Consider the following 18686-nt stretch of genomic DNA (forward strand, 5'->3'; position numbering starts at 1 on the left):
GAGTGTTTCCCAGCCTGGGTTATTTGGAGATGCCATCAGTCGTACTCCCCACACAAAAGGTCCAGGCAAGTTTGGAAGGTGATGGGTAAGGCCTGTGAAGCCAGCCTCCAGGAAGACTGAGTGTTCCCTGCCAGTAGAGATGGGCATTTGGGAGTGGGGCATCCGAAGGGAAAAGAAAGCCTTCTGGGGGAGACACAAGGGCTCATCCTCCGGGTCCTCGGGGTTGGTGGAGAAAACACCCATAGGAAGACCCCAGTGCGGCTCGCAGAGTAGGGAAAGGAACTGTCCTTTGCAGAACACCTGCACTCTGCTTGGAGATTCTGCGGCCCCTCCTCCTACCCTCCCAATTCTTGACACAGTGTTCTTATCCCCACATGACAGAGGAAGGAGCTGAGGGCTTGCCTGATGCTCAGCGCTCAGTGCGTGCCGGGGTCCAGCTCTCTATGACTTGGGAACTGCTCTCCTGTCCCCGTGGCCCCCACTGTCCTTCGCACTAAAGCGTCAGCCAGGGCCTGGGTCAGGGGCAAGCGCACCCAACGTTAGCACTCCTGCAGCCCTGCGGACGACACGGGGGCAGCCACCACCGCCTACGAGCAGGCTCTGTGCCAGGGAAGGTGCCCCAAGTGCCTTAGCCTTCTCTCCCGCAGGGCCCTGGTTGGCTTCCCAAGCACCATCAGACCTCACGGGGGTCTGATCCCTTAGGGGCTAGACCTAGAGGGAGGGGGCCAGCAGGACTGGGTAGTTGTTGGCCCTACATGCAGGCCTGCCTCTGCTTTTTTGCACGGGGTGACCCGGAAGAACCTCGCCCAGAGGTGTGAGAGCAAGAACACGAGGAGACAACGGGTCTTTTCACCTTGATGGTCCAGAGCCTTTAAGGGACTGACGGAAGCAGCCAGAGGGGCTCTCTCCATAAAAGGGCACGCCCACGACACACAACCTTGGACACAGTTGACCCCTCGGGAGCGCCAACCACCGCCACCCCCACCCGGCCCTCCCCCGGCGCCCCCTCCGCAGACCAGGTGTCGAAGGAGCCTAGGGGCTGGCTAAAAAATGCAGATCCCCCGGCCGCACCGCGGAGACTCTCATTCAGTGGGTCTGGGGCCAGGCCCGGGAGCCTGCGTTTTCAACCAGCACCTCAGATGACTTTGGCACCGACGCGTCGCAGAGCCCACTTTGAGAAACCCGACTCTGGGGCTGAGACCCCCCCCCCCCCGCCCCCGCCATGTTCCAAAGTTTCCCCATCTCGTCGGGCGCACGGACCGCCTCCCCTCACCTCCCGCGGGCCTCGCCCTCGCGCGCGGTCGTGGAAGCGTCTGGGAAACCCGGCGGGGGCCCAGAGCGAGGGTCCCTGGGGCCTGCTCGCCCCGGCCGCCAGCGCGCCACGGCCCCGGGAGGCGCCGCGCGGTGGCCGGCAGGGGGCGCGGTGCCGAGGACGGCGCCGGAGGGGTGTCCGGCGGCCCCAGCCCGGAGCCGAGGGGCGGGAGGGAGGTGGGAGGGGAGCGCAGGGGAGCGGGGGAAGGGAGGCGGGAGGCGGGAGGCGCGCGGCGGCGCGGAGCCGGGCGCGGGCGCAGGGGCGGGAGCGGGAGCCGGAGCCCGAGCCGGGGGCGGGGCCGGCCGGGGCGGGGCCGGCGGGCGGGCGGGCGGGCGGGCGGAGAGCGCCCGGGGAGCGCGCCCGGGGAGCGCGGAGGGAGGAGCGAGGGGAGCGCGGGCAGCCGCTCGCCCCCGCCCCCGCGCCGCCCGCGCGCAACAGTTCCCCCAAAGTTGCCGCGCGGGAGGCGGGCGCGCCCGGGCGGCCGAGGGGCGGGCGGCGGGCCGGGGACGCGGCGTCGCGGCCGGGCGCGGGCAGTGCCGGCGGGCGGCGGCGGCATGGGCACCCGGCAGACCAAGGGCAGCCTGGCGGAGAGAGCCAGCCCCGGCGCGGCGCCCGTCCCCCGCCGCGAGCGGCCCGACTTCTGGGCGTCGCTGCTGCTGCGCGCCGGGGACAAGGCGGGGCGCGCGGGCGCCGGCGCGGGGCTGCCCCCCTATCACCGGCGCGTCGGCATGGTCCAGGAGCTGCTGCGGATGGTGCGCCAGGGCCGGCGGGAGGAGGCGGGGACGCTGCTGCAGCACCTGCGCCAGGTGAGCGCGGGCAGGGGGCGCGGGGGGCGCGCCGGCCCCGGGAGCGCCCCGCCCCTTGCCGAGCAGGCCCGGAGCGCCGAGGGCACCGCCCAGGGCCCCCCTCTCGCGGGGATGGAGCGGGTCTGGCAGCAGGTGCCTCGGCGCTCCCGCTGAATTTGAGGCCTCGCGGGGCGGGGCGGGGCGGGGCGGGGGAAGGCTGGCCCGGTGAGGCCCGGCCGAGGGGGACCTGTTGGAATAACGTCCCCGCTTCTCTCCTCCACGGGCAGAGAGGGAGGCAGGTCCCAAGGATGGTCGGTGGGAGCGGGTGCGGGGACGGATGCCTGGTCTGCGCCAAGGCGCTTTCCTTCCTCTCTACCCGCTGGCCGTCACCAGGGGTCCTCAAGGAATGCGCAGTTGTCAGTTTTCCCCCGGGGGAGTCCAAGGGCGCAGCCCTGGGACTGGTGAGGCGCCGGCCCCCAGGTCATCTGGCCACCGGGAGGCATCCTGGATTACGGGTGAGGTGGGAGACAGCGTTGATCTCCCCTGGCTTACTTTGACAGGTGCTCAGCCAGGAGTCCCTGCTGAACAGTAGAGAGAAAGGAGAGGGGGGCTGGCTGGGTTTCCCGTGTGAGTAACCTGGTGCAGGAACTTCGGGAGGCGGCCAGTACTCTGCCTTCAGCCTGTTCCTGTCCCTGCCCCATTGGTTGGGGACTGACTTTGCAGATCTGGCCAGGCCCCTTTGCTTTGGGGCTGTCCTGGGCGGCCGCTGTCATCCACCTCTCTGGCTTGTTTTCCACCCGCTTTCTTGTGAGGAAGGGGGGCCCCCCTGTTCCATGGATTTTGTTGAGTGAGAGAGAGGCAGGAGTGTATACGTCCCCCATCACCAAGTTGGCTTGGACCAGCTTTGGCGGGTGGGGGTGGGTGACAGAGTCCAGGCCCCGAGGTATTCTCTATCGGTGGTGGAGTCCAGTGCGGATCAGGGAGCAGGAGACCTCAGGTGGCCTTTCTGAAGTTTTTCCATCGCTCATGAAAGAGGGTGTAGGAGTGCCTTCCTTCTAGGAGCTTTCAAAATCGAATGAGACGCACGTCCCTTGTGGATTTTATACCCCGCCCCGCCACACACACCTTTTATATCTGGTTTACCCTGGAGTATGTTCCCAAGATGTGCACTGCACAGGGAGAAGGAAGCAGAGGCTTGGGGACCTGGGGAGACTCGGAGCTTCTGCTCTTGCCTTAACTTTTCCAAACAGCATCCAGAATGATGCCTGAGATAGCGCCGGATCTCTAGGTTTCCTCTCTGGGTTGAATCATGAAGGCCTCTGTGGAAGCTCTTTCTCTTCCAAACAGAATAATGGATTTTCCAGACCTTCGTAGCCCATTCGCACACCAGACAGTAAGAAGGTTCTGCTGACCACAGGCGATTCCCCCAGCATTGGGGCGGGTGCTTCAGGGGGTCCAGGAGAGGGGAGAGGGCTGACAGGCGGGGGTCGAGACAAGCCCCTGCTTAGAAGGTAAAAGAACCAAGTAAAGCCAGCATTCTCCAGGGCCGTTCGGGTAGGGCCCGGCAGGAGTTGGCAGACATCTTGGGCTCCTCCAGTCCCCCTGAAACAGACTGTGATTCCACCTCCTGAAGCTGAACTTCTCCCTGGTTTTTGGAGAGTCACAGGGTTCTTGAGACAGGGAGCATTTCCCGAGACACGTTGGTCTTGTGTGTGGCCTGACACCCTTCTTCGTGGCAGGATTGACAGGGCTGATGGGGGCCAGGACGGGGTCAATCAGACTTGCCCCTTTTCTGTGACAGCACCGGAATAACTTGCCTCCCAGCTTACGTGGGCCAGGCTCCCTTGACCTCTGGCTTGTGGCTGAGGTCTGCAGGTCTCTCCCGAGCCAGTGATGGGCTTGCCCTAGGGGCCTGGAGCGCTGCCCCGTCGCCTGGAACGTGTACAGATCAGGGCTCCTCCAAGAGTTGGCCACGGGCCCTGGGCAGTGCGAGAGGGGAGCACGCCAGGTGGCCAGATGTCAGAGAGGTGGTGTTCTAGGATCCTGAGGCTGGTTAGAGGAATTTTGAGCTGGATCTGTGCTGTGCACCTACGTGGCTCTTTCTCCCGAATTGTGTTTTCCTTCCCAGTTTGCTCCTCTCGTCTGGAGGTAGTGATGTGCAGAAAGGGAATGAGCAGTCACTGAGAGACAGGGAAACACCCAGGGCCTCACCAGGGGGTGGACCAGGTGAGCCTCTCTAGGGACACAGCGGGCCCAGACAGGTGAGTGCCGTGCTCAGGGTGCTGCATCTTGCAGGTGTGTGGACCCAGACCCCCAGGGCAGGGGTAGATGAATAGGAAAGGTAGGAAGCAACAGTAGCCAGGGCAGTAACAGCGCTGGGTTACTTATTGTGCGTGGTGCATTCTCCTGTGCTTGAAAACGTGTTTGGCTGCCGGGTTTGGGAATGCCCTGAGCGCTAGGGTCGGAGGGGGCTTAGCCTCCCGTCCTTGAGCATCTCGAGCCCCGGAAGAGCTCCAGACGCTCTTCCCAGACTGATGCACCAGACGTGCAATCTTGTGAGAATTCCCGAGGGTTCACAGACCCCAAGTTCAAGATTTGCTCCAGTCTGGTAACCACCACCACCACCCCCCCCCCCCCCCCCGCCACCACCACCACCACCCCCCCCCCCCCCCGCCACCACCACCACCACCACGTGACTTGCTACAGGCTCAGGAATGCTGTTTCCGTTCCTCATGACCTCGCGTGGCAGTTTGTGGTGGCCGTTGGTGTCATTTCTTCTGAATGCCCCTCGTTCGCCGCTAAGATTTGCAGGGTAGTTTCCCTGATTGGAGACTCTCCCGCTAGTCCGTGCTTGGCACCTGTTGGAGAGGTGTCAGGAGGCTTTGCTTAATGGTCGTGATCGTGAGCCGTGGCCCCTGGGCTCAGGCAGGGTGCCTGAGTGGACCTGTTTCTTGAGGAGCAGTGTAATCGTGAGGGGAGCCTGGGACCAAGGTTCAGCTCTGGCAGCTTGCCTTCCAGTCCTTAATCTGCTTTGACCTTGGACCCAGCAGATAACAGCTCTCTGAGCTGTATTTCCTCATTTCCCAAAGAGTTATCTGGGGTCCTGAGCAGAGAACGCTACAAAGTATGTGGAATTGAGTCAGCTCTGCACGTTCTCACGGGCAGTGATAAGACACGAGAGAATCTGCCCAGCTTTGGGTCTGGCCAGGCTCCGGGCAGCGTCTTGGTATCCTTTCTCAGGCCAGGCCCAAAGAGCTTTTGGGTCTTGTCTACCTGGCCAGGGCTCAGCCTGGACCAAAAAAGCTCCCTGCAAGTTCAGAAGCAGTGGGGGATGCGGGACTCATGGGGACAAAAGAAGAAGCCACCTATAGATAGAGGAGGCCCTTCCTCTCCCCACCGCTGGATTCCATTCTGCAGGATGTCTCCATTCTTTCCCCACGTGCCTCTCCTTAAGTCTTGGGCTCAGGCTTGCCATCTTTAAGGAGCCCTGGGGAAGAAGTACTTTTAGGCATAGAGAGAGGGCGAATGCAGCCTCTCTGAGTCCCACAGGTGCAGACTGGCTCGTCGGCCAGCTTCGAGGAGCACTAGAATAAGGGGTCAGTTTCCCTAGGAGATGCCAGGCTGCAGTGGCCCACCTCCTCCTGTTCACCAGCCTCCCCGCTCTCTCATAAAGAGAATCTGACCGGATCAGTTCATTGCCACTCAATATGGTGCAGCCCTACTGGGCAGAGCTGTTTCCAGGGTTAGCCTGTCCAGCCCCATCCAGCGGTGTGGCTTCGCCATGGGCGCTGGATTCAGTCTGCTGTGGCCAGAGTGGCAGGGCTGACTTCCCTCTGTACCTGGGAACATGAGCCATGTCAGCTAATGCAAAAAAAAAAAAAAAAAAAAAAAAAAACAACCTCCCCTCCCCCTGCCCGGGGCCAAGGGTAACTTGCTTCCTAGGGGGACTGAAGAGTAGACAGGCATTTAGAGGCTCCCTGGGGTCCTGGATACTGGGCAGGTGCTTCCTGGCTGGAGTCAGAAAGATGAAGAAAATAGCCTTGAAGGTCACCTTTTTCTTCTGACACCCCACCCGAGAAAATCTCTTTAGGTGAGCAGGTTGGAGGACACCGAACACAGAGGTCTCCCACCCTTGGCCTTGATCTTATTCTTCCCTGACCTGAAATGCATTTCCTTGTGTCCAATGAACGCTTCTTGCCTTTCCAAGGCCGCCCTCCGTGTCTGCCCTTGGCTCTGAGATTCACTTGCCTTTTCGGTCCTACCACAGTGGGTAGCGTTTAATCATCCGTACGTAGTTTCTCACCTGACATAGATTTTGTTTGTCAGACTAAGTCATATGCTTCCCGAGCGTGGAGACCCCACCGTCTCCCCCACCCCGCCCCCGTTGTCCCTGGCATGGTACTGAACACCCACAGGCCTATGACATTCTTCAGTAAGTCTGTGTACTGTGAAGATGGGCGTCCACACCACTGTCACGGTGTGTCCTCAGAAGGCTCGTGAATCCCCAGCCACAGCTGTGCATCTGGGGGCTTATTTATGAGAAGCATTAGTATGACCGTGAGATCTGACACGTTTGCTCTGTGTGTCATTGGATGCCTGGGAGCAGTGTCCGCGGGGCTTGGCTGTTCCTGGCGGCCTGCCAGGTGGTGGTGTTCTTGGAGAGAGGAGTGGCCCGCTGCCCGGCCTCCGTGGGCACCTTGGGGATCCCATCCTGCAGGTGCAGTCTGGAGCCTCTGCCAAGGTGGCCGCGAGGGGGGGTGGGGGGTGGGGGCCGAGCCTGAAGGGAGAGCCTGGCCTCCACATTCCCGATCGGCTGCTTGTGCTGAATCATGTTCGTTTCACCCACAAAGAGAAACCTTCCTTTTTTTAAAATCCACCGCTCTCTGACTGGGCTGGGCACAGGCATTTCCAGTAATAAAGGTGCGGAAGGAATCCAATGCCAGGGCATGCTCTGCTGGTTTGCAAGGCCAGGGACACGGTAGCCTCTGTATGGGCAGCCATGACCTCCGGGCTGGGGCTTGGGCCTGGGCCGGCTGTCCCGACTTCACATCTGGTGGGCTGGGGGCCTTCTTTCTGGAACACATGCCCACCTCCTCAGAGATGACCAGGATCTGCTTTGCTGTTTGTCTTCAGAGCTCCTGAAATACCCTGGGGTCCACGTATGGACACCCCTCCTCGGTGACCTGGGACACCCCCTGCCCCTTCCCCCAATGTCATTTCATTTCCGTGTGTGCTTCTCTCGGGCAGAGGCCATAGATCATGTACTGGGCATAGTGGGTTTTCAAGAGATCCTTGTCGAATGGATTTTAAACTTCTTCTCGGGCATACTTCCCTGAGACCACTGCTCCTCTTTCTCAGCAACCAGCGTGGTCTGGCTCAGACTTCTGGAGTGTTTCCACCCTAAGCACGGAGCCAGGTTATCCTTCCAGTAACCTGCAGAGTTGGTATTGTCCCCGCTCCCCATTCTCTGGGTGCCAGCAGCTCCTGTGTACCCTGCACGCCCCCTGCAGGTGAGAGCCACCTGGCACAAGGGTCACCCAGGTGACCAGGGTCTTTTCTCTGGCTTCCCCACCGGGATGCTCAAGGGGTGGGGTCGACATCCCCACTTTAAGGAGGGGATCTCCGCCTGCCATTTCTCCCGCCCTTCCCCTCCAAGAGCAGCGCTGTGGGTGACCCTCAAGCAAAATCACACACACACACACACACACACACACACACACACACAGCCGCATCCTGCACGAGCAGCCTGTTCTGATGAGGACGGTGACCTTGGAACACTCGGGGGGGTGGGGGTAGTGTGGGCTCGCCACAGTGCCTCTTCTCCCCACCCCACCCACCAGCCCTGAGCAGGGCCCACGTGGCTCTCTGGGAGCATTTCCCAGCTTTTTTTTTTTTTTTTTTTTTTTTTTTTTTTTTTTAACTTTTATTAGCTCAAACTCCTGGCTGCCACAGCCATATGGAGTTCTGCTGACGGCTGCTGCTCAAAGGCATGTGGCATTTTGATGTTTCTAACTTGATCTTCACCAGCGTAGATGCAGGAGTCCGGCTGGGAGTGGGGGGTGTCTGAATGTGTTGCCTGGTAGAGAGGTGGCCTCCTCCAGGCTGCCCCCCACCCCTGCTCAGCCCTGCATGCCCACAACTAGTTTTCTGCTTCCCTCTGCATTTACACGTTTCTCTCTGTGTCCCTTCCTTTCCTCGGGAGGGTTGGTGATGGTGGGGGGAGGGGGGAGAAGCAAACGCTTTGCCTCTTATTAGTCGGCCTGCTTTTGGTCAACTTCCCTCTGCGGCACACCCCAGCCTCCATGGAGAAAGGGGTCCAGCTCATTTCAGTCGCCTGCTTGGTGGGCCGGTGCCTTGGGCCGGAGAGTGGTCATTGGAGACACCCCTCCTGTCTGCACGTTGCTTTCCAGTCCACAAAGCGTTCTCCCTCGTTTCTTTTGCTCCTTAAATAGTCTTGGGAGGTTGGCAGGATATTGCTTACAGTGGAAAAAAAAAAAAAAAAAAAAGAATGGCGGGGGGGGGTTTAATATTATGAAAGCACTGTATAATCATTGTAGTAAAATATGAAAAGGCAGATGAGCAAAAATAAGACAGCAGGAATGAATTCCTCTATTTCACAGTCGAGTGCCTGTTCTTCGAGGCACTCTTCTAGGCGCTGGGGAGGCAGCAGGCAGGCAAAAAGGAAAAGTGGTACTCATAATTGTTTCCCTGCCGCCTGGAGGGTTTGTGAGGACCCAAGGGGCTGGCGCTGAGCATTGGCCCGAGAAAAGGGCTCCGCGGAGGTGGCTCCCTTCACTGGCAACCGGGAACCCTGGTTCCGGTCCCAGCTCAGACCGTACCGGGTGCCCAGCTCCTTCCCTTCTCTGGCCTCGGTTTCCCCATCTACAAAATGAAGGGGCGGTGTATGGTTGAGATGACCACTGAGGCTCTCTGCCATCGCTCAGGTTCCCCCAGGCTCCAGTGGTTTCACAAAGACCCATTCATTCCCATCTGTGCCCAGTTCTGTCTTCGAGGCCCTGAGCTGGATTCACATCCATGCCCGGAGGTCACTCCCTTGTCCCCAGCCAGTGGAAGAGCCGGGGACACGGGGAGGGGCTTCTGGAGGGAAACAGCCCCCTGGGGCTCTGGGGTTGACCCCTGCACAGCCCGCACACCGGCCACTGCAGAGGCCAGCCTGTTGCGCACGCAGCGGCCCTTGCCGACCTACCCTTCCTCTGACGGAGGAGGGTGGTAGTCACACAGTGTCAAGGGCAGAAGCCGGGGCAGCGGACTTGCACACCGTCCTGTAGCTCCAGGCTGCGATTCGCGAGCAAAGACCCGTCCGTGTTCAGAGAGGCCTGCGTTGTCCTGTGAGCCCTTCACCCAGGGTGTCACGAAGGACAACGAGGCCTGTCTCCAGGCTTAGCCAGGCCCTGCGGGGGGGACCTGCAGCCTGTGGAACTCCCTCAGGCTCCCTCTCTTCCCCCTCTGCTCCCAGGAGGTCGCCAGGGCCCCTCTCGCATCCGCCTCTCTCCTCTCCCTCCCGCAGGGCAGGCCTAGCTCAGTGTTCATGATTCCGCTCCTTGGTGCCTCTGTCCTGCCCACAGAGACCCAGTCTCCCAGCCTGGGCAGAGCGGGGGTGGGGTGGGTGATCCCTGGAAGGAGTGGGCAAAGCAGGGTCCGCCCCGGTGCTTGTTTTTAGCGGAATCAGAGGAGCCGCTGGTTCTGTAGACGGGCGGCGAGTGAGTGTAGGGCCAGCCGTAGCGGGTCACGTTCCCGCTCTGCCATTGACTCTGGCCACAGACCCAGAGAGGTTGGGCTGGGCAGAGAGCCAGGGAAGTGGCCGTAGGGGATAGCATTCGCAGGTGCAGGGCACGCGGCACAGGCTAGCTGCTTTGCAAACTCCTTTTCCCCCACAGGGCTTCTGGGTGGACACAGGCGCTGAGCCTGGAGGCTGCAGGAAGCCAACCTCCCTCTCCTCCTCCCCTGCCCCGAAGGACCCCTCCCAGCAGCCCTGGTGCTTGGGTCTGGCCCTCTCCGGTGCATACCTCCCTCCAGGCCCTTAGCCTAGGCTCCCCAAGAGCATCCCAGTGCCTCACTGGGAGCTCTGACTCTCTTTTTCCCCTCCAGGGACCCCCCCCCCCCACCGTCCACACACAGCTGCTTCCCCCGCAGAGCCACCGGCTGCCCAAGGAGGCTTGCAGGACACCCCTCTCCCACTGAGGGCCACCAGGCAGGGGTGCGATCCCCGGTGGAGACCAGAAGCCCTCCCCACTCAAGCACAGCAACCACCTGCAGGGAGCCGGGGACTGTACCCCGCGAAGCAGCAGTCTGTGACCACCCGCCCTCCCCACCCCTCCTCCACAGCCCCTGCTGCCCTTAGTTCTGTCCATGCAGCCACCGCCTCCGGATGCTTTGGGCTCAGGCCCCACATGGAGAGCTGGGAGTGGGGCAGGATTCCCTCCCATGGTGCTGGGGGCAGACAGAGACCAGGAGAGTCCACCCCCCCCCATGTCAACCCAGCTGGTCCCAGCACACCCAGCAGACCCACCCCCAGTGTGCAGAGCACCCTGAGGGTTGGAGGGGGGGTGGGCGGGTACAGGAGATGCGGGTGCTGCTCAAGAGAGAATGCTCTGTGGTCAGCTGGGAGGCCGTTCAGGCTTCCTTGGCCCCGGAGGAATCCCAGCCCGGAACACAACGCGTCTTTCTGATTTTCACTCCTGGCAAATGGTCAGACTGCCCAGCCCATAGCTCTGCACCCATAGCGCAGAGACAGGACCAGGGCTCGCATCCCTCTGCCGCCCACGCGGGGCCGCCTCGCCCAGCCCGGCCCGGCCCAGCCTGTCCTGACAATGATACCACCCACTAACGGTGCCTGACTCTGCTCCCCTCCCCATCCTCGGATGCTGCTCAAGCCGGCCATCCTGGGGGGGACAAGGAGGGTGTCCTCTGTCCTCTTTGCACCTGCCAGGGCCCAGGTGTTGAAGATTCCACCTCCAGCATCATACAGTAAACTCAGTGTGACTCTGACGTATTTGCCGAGATTGGCTTGTGATCTCTTAGGGCTCCTGATGTCCTTCCCGTGGGGCTGTCACTTTCTCCCTAGGTAGGTGAGTGAACAAGAGAAAGCAAGGGCTACAGAGGAAGGAGCATGGGAGGGGGCTCTAGGCCCGCCTGGCACCAGCTGCTGGGCCAGTCCTCTGGCCTTTTGATCGGCCACTTGACCATCTTGCCTACCGTGGTCTCATCGGCTCACTCCTGGCTGTGGTCCTGGGTCCCAGCCACCAGAGAACAGGGAGGGCTGGGGTTTGAATGTCCTTAGAGCTCCAAGGGGGCTTGGCTCTGCTCCTTCCCTGCTCCCTGGAGGAATTGGATGGAGAGAAGGGGCTCCTGTGGTTCCTTTCAGTGAGGAAGCCTGCTGCAGTCAGAGCTGAGATGCTCTGTGGGAGTGCAGGCCCAGAGGGGAGTCGTGGCCTGCACAGGATCCCACAAGACTGGGCCCAGGTCCCTGCCTCCCAAGGGCCTCTCACACCCCGTGATCCCTGGAGAAACAGCGGGGGCCTGTGTGTGTCCCAGGGAATAACCCCTGAGCTTCCTTGGGTCGGGACTCATGGCTCTGGGTCCCATCCTCAAGGGCAGGACGAGGGAAGGGCTCTGGGCCTCTTCGTGGGGCAGGAACCCTGGCCGTCCCCGCACCCTTGTATGAACTGGCAGGAGCAAAGGGCTGGGGAAGCCAGACCTCCAGGGAGGGGAAGGGTGGGGAGTGCCGTTCCTCCGAGCACATTCTCTAAGCGGGCTCCAGGCTCCGAGCTGCCAGCACAGAGCCCGACGCGGGGCTCGAACCCTCAAACGGTGAGATCGTAACCTGAGCGGAAGTGGGACGCTTAACCGACTGAGCCACCCAGGGGCCCCCGTGACAGTTTTTTTGTTCGTTTGTTTTTTACAGTGAGATGGGGAGGGACTGACGGCACAGAGTCCGCTTTGGATCCTCTGTCTCCCTCTCTCTGTGCCCCTCCCCCCCCCCCACATGCCCCCTCTCTTTCTCTCAAAAATAAATAAACATTAAAAAATAAATAAGGATGTGGAGACCGTGGTGGCCCAGGCTATGGTGAGCTCACAGGGGAGAAAGCAGGGAGCAGACCAAGACCTGAAGACAAAGAAGGTAGTCGTGAGCTCACTACCCCCCCCAACCCCCACCCCCACCCCCCCCCCCCCCCCCCCCCCCGCCCCGCATTAGGGCCACACCTGAGGAAACCACCCGGGGCTTTGGAGGTGTGGAGGCCATTCAGTGAATCCAGGTAGGCCAGGGATGCCTCGTCCCCTTGGTTTCTCTCCGTGAGATGCAGGGCAGCCCCGTGCCCCTGTAGGGCCTTTGCGGTTAGCACAGCCACAGTCAGGTCCTGGTGAGTTCAGCCCCACCCAGACACCCATGCCCTGCACGGCTGCACTTGGCCGCCTCGGCGAAAGTGCACACAGTTCAGCTGAGGCCAGTCAGGATCCTTGCCCCTTCCCCACTCGTCTCCTTGGAACAGCCTTCCCAGATCACCTAAGGCAGGGAATGGTAAAATGTCAGCCAGCACATGATTTCTGCCTCTGAGCCAGATGCTCACCCTCTTCTTCCTAAATCGGGGCGGTAGAGCAGTTGGGCATCTTCTGTAAGGTTCTGGCTCAACATTCCTGCCTCTCAAAGGGTGTCAGACAGAATCAGAAACATCCTGAGCGGGAGCACCGAGGGTCAAGCAGGGACATCACCGTGTCCCTTCCTCGCTGCCCTTCCCACGGGCTCCGGCCCCTCCTCTTTCCAAGGATCCAGGAATTCCCCTCCAGCTTCCCAGACTGTTTTTCCATTCCCGCCTCTGCTAGCGCGAGGGGAAATAAGGTCTGGATCCTTCCCACCCCCTGCAAGTACCCCCCCCCGCCCCCACAACTCCAGATGAAATCACTTCATTCGATCTGATTTCTCGTCCGCGGTGCCAGTCTTCCAAACTTTGTGTTGTTCTCCACCGCAGACCTGTATCTTCCACTTCCTCTGGAATTGTGGAGTTTGGGGGTGAAAACACTCGTGAGCAGGATGCTTGCCCCTTGGGGTTTCCAGACCACCGCTGGCCCGGAGACCGTCAGGAGTGTGGAGGGCTACGGCTCTTAGATATGGAAACTGAGACACAAAAGGTTCCAAGTTCCCCGTTCCGAGAACTCCCGTCCCTCCGGAATTCACCTGCTGGTAGAGAATCCGTCACATGGGACGAGACGGATGGAAACGCTTTTGGTAGGACACCTCTCAAAGAGAAGACCCAGAAGTAGGCACCTGGGGGTATAGGGAACGTAGGCGAGGTGGAGACGGCCATGCCCAAAAAGGAGAGGGGTTTGGGGATGGAAGTAGAGAAACTGTTTTAGAAAACTAGCCCGGGGCGCCTGGGTGGCTCAGTCGGTTAAGCCTCCAACTTCAGCTCAGGTCATGATCTCATGGTTTGTGAGTTCAAGCCCCGCGTCGGGCTCTGTGCTGATGGCTCAGAGCCTGAAGCCTGCTTCGGATTCTGTGTCTCCCTCTCTCTCTGGCCCTCCCCTGCTCACACTGTTTCTCTCTCTCTCAAAAATAAACATTAAAAATTAAAAAAAAAAAAAAAAAAACTAGCCAGAGGTTGGTCAGGAAGCCCAAAGGAGCGAGGGCAGCCAGCTGGGAACTTGAGAGCAGGTGTTCTAGCACGGCACTCTGACGTCCCACCCAGCCATGATCTTGAGGAAGGAGGGCCACCAGGGGAAATCTGGCAGGCAGGATGCAGGGAGGCTGGGGTGGAAGGAGAGGCCCAGGACCCTGGTGGAAAGCTCTGAGGCTTCACTGGCCCTCTCACCTCACCCGCCCCCACCTCCACCTGCACCCCTCCCTCCTGGTCCCTCAAAGTGGTGGACAAATCAGACAAAGCCCCCCCCCCCTTCCTTTGCAGTCTCTAAGTCTCACTGATTCCCTCTTGCTGCTGCTGCTGGTGGCCCTGTTCATGTCGTCTGTGGGGACAACGAGGCCCTGAGGAGCAGGGCCTTAGGATGGGGAAGATTCCACCTGACCCGGGAGCCCTCGGAGAGCACATCTGTGGCTCCCTTGCTGGGCCCCCTCCTGTCTTCCCTGCTGCCCAGAGAATGGTGCACAGCTCCTTAGCGATACGCCGTCGACCTCAAAGATTCTAAATTGAAAGGTCTTGGGGGAATTGGCTGATTCTGGAGGTGCTGACAGGGCCAAGGCCACAGACGCTGGGAATCTCCTCCTCTTCCTCCCTCCTTGCCACTTCCTGCTTGGAGGTGGGAGTGAGCTGGGTCAGGCTGGATCCCTGCTCCAGTGTGACTCATCCCTGCTCACCCAGATCCCCGGAAGCTTTGCCTAGGCCTTGCCTCCGACCTGGAGATTTTAAAGTGGTAAAGACCCTCTGTTTGTTGGGACAGTTACTTTTATGTGTCATCTTGGCTGGGCCACAGTACCCACTTTTGGTCAAACCCAAGTCTGCATGTCACCGCAAATGGACGGTTAGATGAGACCAACGTTTAAATCAGTGGACTCCGGGGGCGCCTGGGTGGCTCAGTGGGTTAAGCATCCAACTTCAGTTCAGGCCATGATCTCATGGCTCATGAGTTCGAGCCCCACGTCGGGCACTGGCCTGACAGCTCAGAGCCTGGAGCCTGTTTCGGATTCTGTGTCTCCCTCTCTCTCTCTCTGCTCCTCGTGTGCTCTCTCTCTCCTTCTCAGAAATAAACATAAATAAATCAGTAGGCTTTGAGTAAAGCGGATGCCCTCCAGAAAGTGGGTGGGCCTTGTCCAATCAGTTGAAGACCTTGAGAGAAAAGGCTGGAATTCGGCCTCCAGATCGCCTTCAAACTCAAGACTGCAAAATCCTCTTTCCTGGGTCCTCAGTGTCCCAGCCTACCCTACAGACTTCAGACTTTCCAGATCTCATGGGGCAGTTCCTTCTCTCTCTCTCTCTCTCATATGCAAACACATACACTATTGGTTCTGTTTCTCTGGAGAACCCTGACTAGTACCCTTGTCCTCTATGAACTGGGGGCTGGAGAGAAGGAGTTAGAAACTTCTGGGGACTCTGGGGCCCTCCTGTCCCCGCTGCTCGCTCACTGTGTGAGACAACCGTCCACACCCCAGCTTCTCACTCCGAGAAATGGGCTGTTTCTGTCCTACTTGGAAAGCAGGTTGTTAGGAGCCAGAAGGAGCCTGTAAGCCACTCCTCCACCTCTTTGCCATTACCTACAGTTCCCTTGACCATGGACCAAAGCTTTCATCTGAAACAAACAAAACTTACCCCAGCGAGGACAAATGCATCCCCCGGAAAGCATAAACAACTCATGCAGACTATTTCCCAAGCAGAGGGATCAGGAGGGCGCTGGGACTGATGACAAATTGCCGAGAATCCATGGAATGTAGAAGCCAGGGGACCTCAGGGACCCTCTGGCCCCAGGCTTTCTGCAGAGTCCCAGCCCCACAAGACGCACTGGGAGTGGGGGAGGGGCTCGGCAACCAAGTTTGGGAAGCAGTGCAGATGCCAGCACCCTTCCCCAAGTCCTGAAGCACAGTAGCCAAAGTGTCCGACAGGAGAAAAGAAATCGCTGTTTGTTGAATTCCTTGTGTTCCAAGCCTCTGATGGGCCGCTCTCTCCTACTTTCTGCTCGCTCTTTAGGAGGAATGAGCCAGTGCCATCTGCATTTGTAGGTGACGTTGCTGCCACGCACAGGGGATGATTTACTCGGAGCCACACCGTTACTTGGGGCCCAACCCTGGACAGGGACGCGGTGGTCCCCTGTCCCACCCCGAGCAGAGTCTAGGTGGAGATGTGACCACAGGGGAGCAGACCAGACCCACCTCAGGCCCGCTACACCCTTTCCGCTGACTTTATATCTTTCTAAAGAGAAAGTATCTTTGTGCTATTTATTTGTTGCCACTGCCGTTCCTTGGACTTTAATTCAGTGACACTTGGCAACAGCCAGGCATCTGTTTCCAGGGGACTGTTTCATGCAAAGAGTGTCCTTTTGAAAGACTTCAAAGATAACACACAAATCACACGCAGCAGCCATAAAGCCCTGCGCCTGGGGAAGCTGCTGACCGGCCCCTGCACCCTGGTGGGGAGGGCCGTTGCAGCAGCCCAAGCACTTGTCACAATTAAGGAGGGCCGGCCTGCCCGGATGCTGGCTTCAAAACCCTACGGGGGGCCAGGTGGCCTAAGAAGAGCAAGAGAGTGGCCAGCCACCACCCCCCCCCACCGGGGGACACAGCACCCTGAGATGGGACCAGAGAACCTCACTCCTTGCCCCACGCCCCTCAGCCAGGCCGGCAAGTTGGGCCAGGGGCATGCACACACACACACACACACACACACACACACACACACCCCACATATACATATACACACATACATACACACATCCCACATGCATATACATATACACACATATATACACATGTATACGTACAAACACAGACTACTTGTGGGTGCTTGGCTTTTCTCAATTGCTATTTAATATATTGAAGTGGAGGGGTGCCTGGGTGGCTCCATCGGTTAAGCATCTGCTTTGGGCTCAGGTCATGATCTCACGGTTCATGGGTTTGAGCCCCGAGGCGAGCTCTGTGCTGACAGTGCGGAGCCTGCTGGGGATTCTCTCCCTCCCTCTCTCTCTCTGCCCCTCCCACACACCCATGTTCTCTCTCTCTCTCTCTCAAAGTAAATAAACTTATAGATAGATAGATAGATAGATCGATCATGGGCCACCAAGAGGTGGATGCTTAACCAACTGAGCCACCCAGGCACCCCTGAAGTGGAAATTTTAAAGCCTACCATTTCACTAAGATTTTATGGTTAACATACAAATACCATTATTCTGCCGATGAGTCTAGTAGATTTAACCGTTGCTTTTAAGGGTGTGGGGCTTATAACTTCAGTAACTAAACTTCTTTAGATATCTGAGTGATTTTACTGATTTAACATACCCAGCTTTCTTAAGTTGATAAGTAGCCTTCCTATAAGAAGCAGGACTTTCCCAAGTTCCTAAACAGTTCTTAAAATTTAACAGATGAAGCTTATAAATAGGGCGACTATCAACTTCTCCTAAACATTTTGAGTGGGCTTCATGCCCAGCGTGGGGCTCAAACTCACGACCTTGAGATCAAGAGTTGCACACTCTACCGACCTGAGCCAGCCAGGTGCCCCAAAGATAGAAGGTGGGTTTTTTTTTTTTAGGTTTTAGTTGTTTTTTGGTTTGAGGTGGTTGTTGTTCTGTTCTGTTTTGTTTTGTTTGTAGGCTCTAGGCCCAAAGTGGGGCTTGAACTCAATACACTTGGACCCCAAGATAAAGAGTCCAGCAACTGAGCCTGCTAGGCACCCCACGAGTTCTCTTCAGCATTTCAAAACTGTGGCAAACTCGGCCTAATCCTCTCTCAGCATTCCGCTGGAAATCATAAGCCTGAAGGCAATTACTCAATTACCCGTTTTAAATTGGAATTGCAAGGCTAATCTGTTAGGTACTCTAATATACCTAATTCTCTTAAACATTACAGATGTGTGAAACGCCAGATGCGTGTATTCCTAAATTTATCTGAGCTTGATTTGCTTCAGTATCTCAGGGCTTCATTCAACCCTTTCTGGGTGAAGGACACTTTGTTGCCACGGAAACGGTTTTACTGTTCAGGGCGCAGGAGCCTGGGGTCTGGTTGCTTGAAGCTCGCACCTGCACCTAGGCGGTGGTGGTCTGAGCCCCATTGTTCCCTCTCTCTCCAGCACCCTCCCCCTCCCCACCCCCAAACCCCACCTCCTCCTCTCTCTTGGATCCTATCGGTTCACACTTCCTACCTCGGTAGGGTCAAAGGATCGCTTCATGGATTTCTACTTAGTGCTCCAGCCTTTCAGAGGTCCTCCCCCTCCCCCCCCCCCATTCTTCCTGTCCTCAGGGCAGCTATCTAGAACTCCTGTGGGGCACACACTCCCACACCATCGGCTCCTTGACTCCCAGATCTTCCCTCCAGGAGGGGTCAACGCCAACGACAAGAATCACAGGGAATCAGAAAGAAGATTCCTTAGCAGTTACCTTCCCTCATAGTACAGAAACCCGCTACAGCAGCGCTGAGTGATTATCTTTCTGCTGCTTGCATACTTCCAATGACTGTGAGCTCATCACCTGTTTTTTTTTTGATTGCGGTAAAGTAGACATAACATAAAATTCACCATTTTAGGGGCGTCTGGCTGGCTCAGTCAGGGGAGCATGTGATTCTTGATCTCGGGGTTGTGGGTTCGAGCCCCACATTGGGTAGAGAGATTACGTAAAAATAAAATCTTCTAGGGGCGCCTGGGTGGCGCAGTCGGTTAAGCGTCCGACTTCAGCCAGGTCACGATCTCGCGGTCCGTGAGTTCGAGCCCCGCGTCAGGCTCTGGGCTGATGGCTCGGAGCCTGGAGCCTGTTTCCGATTCTGTGTCTCCCTCTCTCTCTGCCCCTCCCCCGTTCATGCTCTGTCTCTCTCTGTCCCAAAAATAAATAAAAAAACGTTGAAAAAAAAATTTAAAAAAATAAAAAATAAAATCTTCTAGGGGCTCCTGGGTGGCTCAGTCGGTTAAGCATCCGACTCTTGA

At 58.4% G+C, this 18686-nt stretch overlaps 1 protein-coding gene across 1 annotated transcript in view; it reads left to right on the top strand.

Annotated features, from left to right (window-relative positions):
• The first annotated feature begins 1840 nt into the window (after positions 1 to 1840).
• Positions 1841 to 18686, top strand: part of LRRC75A (leucine rich repeat containing 75A) — a 45977-nt gene continuing 29131 nt past the window's right edge. The window contains exon 1 of the mRNA XM_042914740.1: positions 1841 to 2118. Within this exon, the coding sequence (XP_042770674.1) occupies positions 1867 to 2118 (252 nt within the window). The 5' untranslated portion in view covers positions 1841 to 1866. The remainder of the gene's footprint in view (positions 2119 to 18686) is intronic.

This window comes from Panthera leo, chromosome E1 (assembly GCF_018350215.1).
Source record: "Panthera leo isolate Ple1 chromosome E1, P.leo_Ple1_pat1.1, whole genome shotgun sequence".
Lineage (NCBI taxonomy): Eukaryota > Metazoa > Chordata > Mammalia > Carnivora > Felidae > Panthera > Panthera leo.